The following is a 10,580-nucleotide window of genomic DNA, read 5'->3' on the forward strand; positions in this document are numbered from 1 at the left end:
TATAAATTTTCATCTTTGTCTTCTTCCACATATAGAAAATTACTAAAACTCAATAATGTTCTTCAGCAGGAAAGGACATATGTGATTTGGACTCAAGTTAAGTTTACTGTACTTTTTAAACCTTAATGAGATGTAATTCACATACATTTAAAAAAAATTTTTTTTTAATTTTTTAATTTATTTCTGAGAGAGAGGGAGACAGTGTGAGCAGGGGAGGGTCAGAGAGAGAGGGAGACACAGACTCTGAAGCAGGCTCCAGGCTCTGAGCTAGCTGTCAGCACAGAGCCTGACACGGGGCCCGAACCCACGAATCATGAGATCATGACCTGAGCTGAAGTCGGACGCTTAACCGACTGAGCCACCCAGTTGCCCCGTAATTCACATACATTTTAATCACTTAATTATACAAATCAATGGTTTTTCGTATGTTAATTCATTTTTAATAGAAATATATGTAACATATAATTTGCCATTTTAACCATACAATTCAGTAGCATTAATTACGTTCACAGTGTTGGGTGACCATCACCACTCTCTGTTTCCAAAGCTGCTTCATCTCAAATAAAACAAACTCGAACTATTATGGCTCAGTCTTGTTATAATATTCACACCAGTGGCTTAATGTTTAAGCAGCAATCCCTTCTCTCTTCTGTATCTAGCTAGATAATCTGCACATCGGTGGGTTTTTAAATTTAAAAATATATTGTAGGGAGGTCATAAGGGGAGTCACAGGAGAAGTGCTGACAGACTAAAGTTTTTGTTTTTGTTTTTGTTTTTAATGTTTTATTTATTTCTAGGAGAGAGAGAGAGAGACAGCGTGAGCAGGGGAGAGTCAGAGAGAGAGGGAGTCACAGACTGAAACAGGCTCCAGGCTCTGAGCTGGCAGTCAGCACAGAGCCCGACGCGGGGCTCCAACCCACGAACCGCGAGATCATGACCTAAGCGAAAGTCGGACGCTTAACCGACTAAGCCACCCGGGCGCCCCATGACAGACTAAAGTTTTAACACTTGAATTTCCAGATGGCACAGAAGCCAATGAACTTAGCAGATTTGTATTTGGAACAAAGCAGTAGTCGCAAAGAAAGTATTATGATCATTATCTTGTAAAGTATTAAGAGACGTCATGAAAATGGAGAAGTGATAAGTATAAAGAAAGTCCTAACCCATAGATTAGAGAAGTAGAAAAATAACTAAGCCATTATGATTCCTCTTCCAAAAAATGAACATGAAGTGATTCCTGATTTTATTCTTTTTTTTTTTTGTTAAAGTTTATTTATTTTGAGGGGTGCCTTGGTGGCTTAGTCGGTTAAACGTCCGACTTACGCTTAGGTCATGATCTCGCGGTTCATGGGTTCGAGCCCCGCGTCAGGCTCTGTGCTGACTGCCAGCTCAGAACCTGGAGCCTATTTCAGAGTCTGTATCTCCCTCTCTCTCTGACCCTCCCCTGCTCACACTGTCTCTCTCTCTCTCTCCTAGAAATAAAAATATTAAAAAAAAAAGTTTATTTGAGAGAGCGAGCATGTGAGCGAGTGGACGAGGGGCAGAGAGAGAGAGAGAAAGAGAGAGAGAGAGAGAGAGGGAGAGAGAGAGAATCCCGTGCAGGCTCCTCACTGTCAGTGCAGAGCCCTATGTGGGACTTGAACTCATGAACCATGAGATCATGACCTGGGCCACAGTCAAGACGCTTAACCAAATGAGCCACGCAGGTGCCCAATGATGTCTAATTTTAAAACCGATCTTTCTTCTATAGCAAGTACTTATCAATTATATTAAAAGGCTAACCCAGAAACAATAATATCCTCCTAATGGCATCCAACAATTTAGAACTCTCTAAACATAAGCTTAAACCTTGCACCTGGAAGATGTTACAAAGAACTTCCTGGTGGGGCAACCTGGCTGGCTTGGTCAGTAGAGCACGAGACTCTTGATCTTGGGGTTGTGAGTTCAAGCTCCACAATGAGCACAGAAATTACTTAAAAACCAAAAAAGCTGCCTAAACACAACCTGATGAATAGCAAAACTTCTCTTTTCTGTACTTCTTGGGCCAGCACTGCTGTTGTATTAACCAGTGTAGCACAGCTCAACTGACCAGAGTCAAAGCTGAACACACTCAGGCCATTTGGTACTTTTAACTCACTGGCTTGCCTCTACCTGATTGCACCACACAGCTCTATCTTTAAGAAGCTTTTCTGTTTCTTCTGATTTTAAAAATAATACATATTCACCTTTAAAAATTTACAGAAAGCACCTGGAATTCTATCATCCAATAATAATCATTCTTAATAGTTTGGTTTTTCCATTTCAGCCCTTTTGTATGCTTATATATACACACACTTAAAATAAAGGAATCACATGAACATATTATATTCACTTTTTAAAGTCCCTTGTTATTTCATGCCTCTTCCTGTGTTCTTAAATATTCTTCAAAAGCATTACTTTTAAGGGGCGCCTGGGTGGCTTAGTCGGTTAAGCGTCCGACTTTCGCTNTTACTTTTAAGCAATCCATGTGGTACTATAATCACAGAATACTGTCTTCTATATAAACTCTACTGACTTCACTTATAGTTCTGCAGAATTTCAATTCCCAGATATGAGGTTCCCAGATGTTTCCCCCCTAGTATTTTACACTTACTTCTTCCAAGCCCCCCAGTATCAGCACGAACTTCATTCACCCTTCTGGGAGTCAAAGGAGAGCCAGTAATACAAATATCATCTGCTCTTTCCAGGTTCTGAGGAGGCATAACCTATAAAGAATTAGATGCACAGAATATCATTATTCCAAAAAGCATTTTCATTAAAATACACTAACAGTCTGAGGCCAAAGAAAACTTGGCTCATCAGTTATTCAACCTAAATAAAATCAGTTGTCTTTTACATTTTCATACTGATTGCAAAAAATTCTGGCGGCTTAAAAAATTCAAAACTAGTAACTACAATGCTAAATATGAATCCATCTTCATTACCAAGCTAGAGAGTTAGAATATCAATCACTCTAACGTACAGAAAAGTAAGAGACCATACTGAATTCCTGGTCTGTCACTGAAACCTTGGAGCAATCACAAATTATTTCTGACTCACAGCTTTAGGGGTTTTTTCTTAGACACAGGGGTGACTGCACCATATTAAACCTAAATGCCACCCATCCACTTCCCATAAGAAAGACACTAAGTTTAACTGCTCTCAGTGAAACAGGAATATAAGTAGACTAGAGACTCATGTACTTCTGTTCGAGAAAGATGTTAAGGTATTTTCACAAACCTCTTCACAAGTCGGAACTCTGTTTTCATTCTCTTTAATTCTGTCCCAGAGCGGAGACTCTGGTTTCCATGCCAAATGATCCAAGATCTGTTCTTCAATCTGATTAAGGTGCTTTACCACCTCTCTACAGAGACCATCTTCTGCTCGAATGAATACTTCTATCACCTGAAGTAACCAAAAATGCCCTTGGTTTAATAATTTTTTTCACCCAAAACTTGTTAAGTGTGAAGCAAAATGGGTAAATTTATTCAAATACTGCTTTATACATATTTATAGATACAATTCATCAAAATATAGAAATGTAAAAAATAGTACTACTTTGAAACAGCTAGTCTTCCTTTCACTATCTTTATAAATAATATATATAAAATGCATGGAATTATATACAATCTTTTGTATAATGATATATTTTAAACATTTTTTAAGAAAAAAGATGCTGATTTATTAAAGTTGAAAAATACTACTCCTAAAACTTCATATTTAAAAACTCTAGGGGCACCTGGCTGGCTTAGTTGGTAGAGCTTGATGTCAGGATTTCTAGCAATTACAATAAGCAAATGGAGTAATGAGATCTGGGGGCTTTATAAGTCACATCTTCATTAGTTTTAAATTCTTTGGCTTTATGTATGAAATTGTGGTAAATTTATTCATTTCAGAATGAGTGAACTCTTGATCTCAGGGTTGTGAGTTCGAGCCCCACGTTGGGTGTAGAGATTACTTAAAAATGGACTACTGTATTAGAAAGAATTAAGATAAATTCATATACCGAATCAATATCAACAGAGAAACAACTACCAAATCAATGCCATCACTCTGCACCTCTATATAACATGTGAATGAGAATTTTTATTTTCTTCTGAAGGACACTTTGTTATATCCATAAAATAAAAAAGGTTGCTATATAAAACTAGCTAATGACATGTTTGCTACTTTTTTTGAAGGCTACTTAGCTAATAAAATGAAAATATTCTAAAAGCTTTTGTCAGATAAAAGGAAGAATCAAATGATGGTTTTGCCCAAAGATGTTTTCATATTATCTTAAAAGAATTTAAATAGTTCTTAGGACTCTTCTATTTCTTCTCCCCAAATAGAGTAGAAATTACTAAATATGTAATTAAAAAGGTGAGAAGAGAAAGGAGCCCCTGGATGGCTCAGTCAGTTGAACATCGAACTCTTGACTTCAGCTCAGGTCATGGTCCCAGGGTTGTGGGATCACGCTCTTGGGTCGGGCTCCATGCTGAGCATGGAAACTGCTTAAGATTCTCTTTCTCTCTCTCTCGCTCTTGCTCTCCCTCTCCTTCTCCCCTGCTCAAGCTCCCTCTCAAAAAATAAAAAATTAAAAAGAAAAGAAAGAGAAGAGAGGTACTTAGGTAGTGAAATGAATTAGCTGGCAAACAACAGGAAGTTCATCTCATCTATAATTTCCTCCTAAGTATCAGATTTTTAAAAATACCTTATAGAAATGATAAAGTGGCACATCAAATATTTCAGTAATGAATGGAAAATTCCCAGGAGGCTTATAAGAAAAGGTGACGACCTCAAGGCAGCAAGCCAAAAGCGATCTATGGAATGCATCTTGTTCCAGAATGCCCTACGAAAGAAAGTGATTAACATTGAGAAACATAAGCCTACTCTAACAGGACATTTCTTACCCAGTCAAGTTAAATAAAAATACCACAGAACGTCTTATTTTTTGAGTTGGTGAGAAGTATGTGCTTACTTTCTTACAAAACATGTCTTAACTTTATAAATAAGACCGTGTTTTAGCAAAAGCAAGTATTAAAAGAATGTATATGGACTTCTAAAAATCTTAGATATTGTAAAATATCGCTAATAAAAATTACATCCCCAATAAAAATATACATATACCCTGTTGCTTGGAGGAAAAATAATATGGAAACATGTTACAAAACAGTATTTACAGTTAGAGGTCACTCATAAAAAGCCAGGGGGAAGGCAGGCAGGTGACGGGCTAAATCATCATGGACCAGAAGTCAACAGGTTTATCTCAGGAGACATAATCACATTTTCTTTTTTATTTTTGCTTATTAATTCCAACTCTATACATAAACATTCTTTGAATTAACATATTTTTTAATAAACATATTTTTTAATTAAAAAGTTACTTAGACACCAACCACATAGGCAACAGGAGGAAAATATAGATAAACTGGGCTTCAAAAAAAATTAAAATATTTTGGGGGCACCTGGGTGGGTCAACTGGTTGAGATTCCAACTTCAGCTCAGATCATGATCTCACAGTTTGAGTTCAAGCCCCACCTCGAGCTCTGTGCTGACAGCTTGAAGCCTGGAACCTGCTTCAGATTCTGTGTCTCCCTCTCTCTCTCTACCCCTCCCCTGCTTGTGCACACTCGCTCTCTCTCTCTCAAAAATAAATGTTTTTAAAAATATTGAAACCTTTTGTGTATCAAAGGACACTGTCAACGAAGTAAGGAGAAAGCCCACAGAACGGGAGAAAATATTTGCAAAGTATGTATCTGATAAGGTATTAATATTCAGAATATATAAAGAACTCCTACAACTTGACAAAATAAAAGGCAATTATATACTATTGAATATTGTGAATAATATTCCAAGTATTATTCAGTCTGAAACAGGAATGAAGTTCTGACACATATTAAAGCATGGATGAACCTTGAAAACACGATGCCAAGTGAAATAAGTGAGACCCAAAAGAATAAATATTGTATGATTACACCTAGAATAGGTAAATTCATGGAGACAAAAAGTAGAGATTACTAGGAGCTAGAGAGAGAAGGGAATGGGGAGTCACTGTTTAATGGGTACAGACTTTCAGTTTGGGATAATGAAAACGTTTTAAAGATGGCTTGTGGTCAGGGTTGCATAACACTGTGAATGTACTTAATGCTGTTGAATTATACATTTAAAAATGCTTAAAATGGTAAATGTTATGTATATTTTACTACAATAAAAATGGTGTTTTAGTTTAAGTGAGTATACAAGTATCCAATAATTATTATTAGCCCCTCAACTCCAGCTATGTTTTATATACCCTTGTTTCAAAATTTTAAAATCTGTCATTAATTAACAACTTTTAAATTCCTACAGCCATAATTTTACATATAAAAAAGAAATGTAAATAGTTACAAGAAATTAGAACAATTATCAATTTTAAAATTTTCTTTAAAATGTTATTTTAGGGGCGCCTGGGTGGTTCGGTCGGTAGAGCGTCCAACTTTGGCTCAGGTCATGATCTCACGGTTCATGGGTTTGAGCCCCACATCGGTCTCTGTGCTGACAGCTAGCTTAGGGCCTGGAGCCTGCTTCAGTTTCTGTGTCTCCTTCTCTCTCTGACCCTCCCCTGCTCATGCTGTCCTTCTCTCTCTCTCAGAAATAAATATTTTAAAAAATAAATAAATAAATAAATAAATAAATAAATAAAATGTTATTTTAAAAAATAGGTTTTAGGGTACCTAGGTGGCTCAGTGAAGTGTCCGACTCTTGATCTTGGCTCAGGTCATGATCACAAGGTTCGCGAGATGGAGCCCTGCCTCAGGCCCTGCACTAACAATGCAGAGGCTGCCTGGGAGTCTCTCTCTTCCCCCTCTCAGACCCTCTCCCCCTTCTCTCTCATTATAAATAACCTTTATGAAAAAAATAGTTTTTAAAAAATTTTACTGATGTCATTCAAAGTAAATACCACTTATTTCAAAATCAATTTATATTTGAGTAGTAAAATCTACAAAAAGTAATTACCTTGGTCAAAAAGCACTGGCTGAATATTTATGCTCAAGTCCTATCTAGTCAACACTCAACTTAGTCTTGCTATACAAGGCTTTCAGGAGGGTATACAGGTTAATGAGTTCATTTATTCCAAAAATTCAGGTTAAGTCTGAATGTTTCAATCCTTTTTTTTTTTTTTTTTTAATGTTTATTTATTTATGGACGGGTAGGGGCAGAGAGAGAAAGAGAATCCCAAGCAGGCTCCACACTGTCAGCCCAGAGGCTAACACAGGGTTCAAACCCATGAACGGTGAGATCATGACCTGCGCCAAAATGAATAGTCGGACACTTAACTGACTGAGGCCCCCAGGCACCCCTGAATGTTTTAATCCTTGACTACAGAGTTGTACTGCCCATAAAAACTGTAAGTTATAGCGCACGGCCTGCTGCACTGTGAAACACTAAGTGGGGGGCTGGAGGTAAGGAGACTCAGAACACAAGGTTCCTTAGGGGCCAATCTTGGTCCCTCAGAGCCATGGTTTGGTCTTTGTTTTATTTAGTTTGGGTTCTGTATGGGTGGGGCCAAAAGGGAACTATACTTTATCGTGCAAACCAATACACTGGTGGTTTACTCACAGATAGATCCATGTCTCCTAGTCTTTTCTGTTCCTGCTCAATAACTGATTCTAATACTTTATAGTAGAGCATCTCTGCAAAACGAAAATGTTTGCTGGCAATTTCTGCATAAATAATAAAAGAAACAAAAGTCACAGGCAAAGAAATTATTGTAGAAAGTGAGAGTCTATCCCATCCTCTGCCCACAAAACAAAATATAAAAGCCAAGCAATTATTTCATATACATGCACTTCCTACACCTGCTGTTCCCATCGTTCCTAAGATTTCTTAATTTTCTTCATGGTAACCATACTAACACTCAAAACTTTCTAAAATTATGAAACGAAATTTGCACTTATAAAACTGTTATGGCATTCCATTAAGTTTGAATTGAACAGCTCTATGCTAAGAGGTATACAATTGGTTTACTATTTCCCTCATACTTGGTTCTAATTCAAAACATCAAACAACTTCTAGAACAGATCTGAGCATGCGACAGCTGTATCTGCTGAACTTATTCTTAGTATTTTGAAGAATCACTATACTTCTATATGTAATATCATCTAGTCACAAGTGAAAGTAAAGATTTTGCAAACAAAGTACCAGAAGTCTAACACACAAAAAAGACATCACTCTAAAATTTCTCTCACGAAGGGCCCAGAAACCACTTGGTTGACAAAAAAAAAACCCTGGAATATCCATATTCTAGACCTCAATCTAAAGCCATAAATCTTTTCTTCATTTTTCTGATTTAGTTACCAAGAAAGGACACTGTATATAAACTTCAAAAATGAGAGCAATATAGACAATATTAAGCCTTACCTTTAGTTGAATTACTGAAATCCTCATCAGGCTGGGAATGCTGAGAATATATTTCATACATTTCTTTCAGTCTGTTGGCAATAGCCTGTGTTGGATCTCTGGAACATGTCCTTAAAAAACAAAAAACAAAAAACAAAGTATCCATCTTAAAGGTCTTGCTGAGCCACAAAGTAATAAACTGTATAATTCTGTAATTTTACTAACCTATAAAAACAAAATACTTTGAACAGAAACTACACTTCCCAAATTATTCTAGGAGATGCCATACTTCCTTATCAAGGGTGTTGGTATTACCATTTTGCATGAATAAAACGTATCTTGTGTGGAGTTGTACAGTTACACTTAGCATTCTTTTTTTTTTTTAAATTTAAAGTTTTATTTATTTCTGAGAGAGAGAGAGAGAGAGAGAGTGTGCAGGGGAGGGTCAGAGAGAGAGGGAGATACAGAATCTGAAACAGGCTCCAGGCTCTGAGCTGGCTGTCAGCACAGAGCCCGACGCGGGGGTCGAACCCACAAACTGTGAGATCATGACCTGAGCCGAAGTCGGACGCTCAACCGACTGAGCCACTCAGGTGCCCCTAAATTTAGCATTCTTGACCATCTAACCCTACACATCTGCAATCACTGGTAACAAACAAAACTGCCCAATTTTTCCTCAGAGGGCAATAGGACTCCCATTAGGAACTCCCGGAAGAAAGCAGAATGAAGGGGTATATAAACTATACTATGGACTCATACAAACCATTATTGACACTCTTCATTTTTTCCTCCAAGGTGAAGTGTATTTTGGTGATTTTTTTAAACTCGAAAGGCAATATATGTTCAATGCAGAAGCAGTATACAAATTATCAACAGTTGTAACAACTATGTTTTTGTCTTTTTTTGGAATTAACATACCCTTTTAAAACTTGTTTTGAAATACGTTTAAGGTATAAAATTCCTAGAAGGGATTCCTAGTAACTCCTACTAGGAAAACCTCACCCGAATGAATACCCAGTGGTGAACCTCTATAAGACAGTTTGGTTGCACGTGGGGCAGAGGGGTAGAGGCCGTCTTCACGGCGCCCCTTCTTCACGGCGCCCCTTCTTCACGGGAAGGGCAGTAAACTGGTTTGTATTACTGCAACGTCCATGAGGTGATCTAAGCTGCTTTTCCTTCAGCAAGGGTTTTACCTGTCAGAAGGCCATTATGCTTGACCTCCAAATTTGACAATTTACCGATGAGATTCATCACCTTTGGAATGCTCTGATACCGGACACGTTTGCCATGTCCTAGAAGGCCACCGGAGCTTCTGGATCCTGCACAGCCGTAAGAACCTTTGGCTCACTAAGGGCTTCACTGAGCCCAGGCATTTCTGCCACTCCAGGCTTGCCCCCAGGAAAGCCACCCGGAAGAGAGCCAGTTTGAGCTTCTGTCATCTAGCTTCTTCCTCTCTCTAGGCACCCTCACACTCTTCCCCAAGGTTCTTAACCCTACTTTCTATTCTTTCTTCGATCTCTTGCTCTTCGTGTTTTCTTTTACTCTTCAATTTCTCACTCATACCTTCTCTGATGTTTGGCAATTTCCTGGGCCTTCAGTGAACTTCTCTCAGCGCAGCACTAGCATCTTCATCATAATCCAGTTCACAAGCATGGGCACAATTGTGCTGCTTCTTCCCCATGACCCCAAAGTCTGGGCTCTCCCACGCCACTTGTAATGCCGAGTCAGGATTTATTTCCACAACTCTGTCACAGTCTTGCATGGCAGCGTTTGGTATCTGTAATTTAATGAAGACACTGGCTTTCCTGGCATACAGAATGGCCAAGTGAGGATTCAGCTTGATGGCATCTGGGAACAAATCAATGGCTTTCTGCAATTCATCATCACTTAGGGCATCAAAAACAGCCACTATTTTATCATTTGTTGGATCCATCATTTCCTCACTCATCTCTATATTTTCACCTCCCATTTCTTGAGGGACATTGGTATCTGGTTCAATCACACCTTCACTGTCAATTTCTAGACCACTTTCCTTGCTTGATGGTTCATCTGTCTTATGTTTTCCTCCACCTTCTTACTATCTGTTTTTATTCACTGTTGCAGGTGGTATTTAACCCACCATGTTCTCCAACCACTCTCAGGAAGTGTATTTCCTTGGTGTGCAGAATGCTCGGGTCCTGCTTCCACATTTTCACGAAGGC

At 38.2% G+C, this 10,580-nt stretch overlaps 1 protein-coding gene and 1 pseudogene across 3 annotated transcripts in view; both read right to left on the reverse strand.

Moving 5' to 3' along the window:
• Nucleotides 1-10,580, reverse strand: part of RBL2 (RB transcriptional corepressor like 2) — a 53,308-nt gene that overhangs the window by 17,236 nt on the left and 25,492 nt on the right. For all 3 annotated transcript variants that reach the window (XM_077751359.1, XM_077751358.1, XM_077751357.1), the window contains exons 10-14: nucleotides 8,401-8,510; nucleotides 7,600-7,703; nucleotides 4,712-4,849; nucleotides 3,259-3,423; nucleotides 2,633-2,744 (exon numbers count right to left, since the gene is read on the reverse strand). In XM_077751359.1, coding sequence (XP_077607485.1) covers nucleotides 2,633-2,744; nucleotides 3,259-3,423; nucleotides 4,712-4,849; nucleotides 7,600-7,703; nucleotides 8,401-8,510 — 629 coding nt within the window. The remainder of the gene's footprint in view (nucleotides 1-2,632; nucleotides 2,745-3,258; nucleotides 3,424-4,711; nucleotides 4,850-7,599; nucleotides 7,704-8,400; nucleotides 8,511-10,580) is intronic.
• On the reverse strand, nucleotides 8,521-10,580 carry LOC144220916 (hsc70-interacting protein pseudogene; annotated as a pseudogene).

This window comes from Crocuta crocuta, unplaced genomic scaffold (genome assembly GCF_008692635.1).
Source record: "Crocuta crocuta isolate KB4526 unplaced genomic scaffold, BGI_CrCroc_1.0 scaffold124, whole genome shotgun sequence".
In the NCBI taxonomy this organism is placed as follows: Eukaryota; Metazoa; Chordata; class Mammalia; order Carnivora; family Hyaenidae; genus Crocuta; species Crocuta crocuta.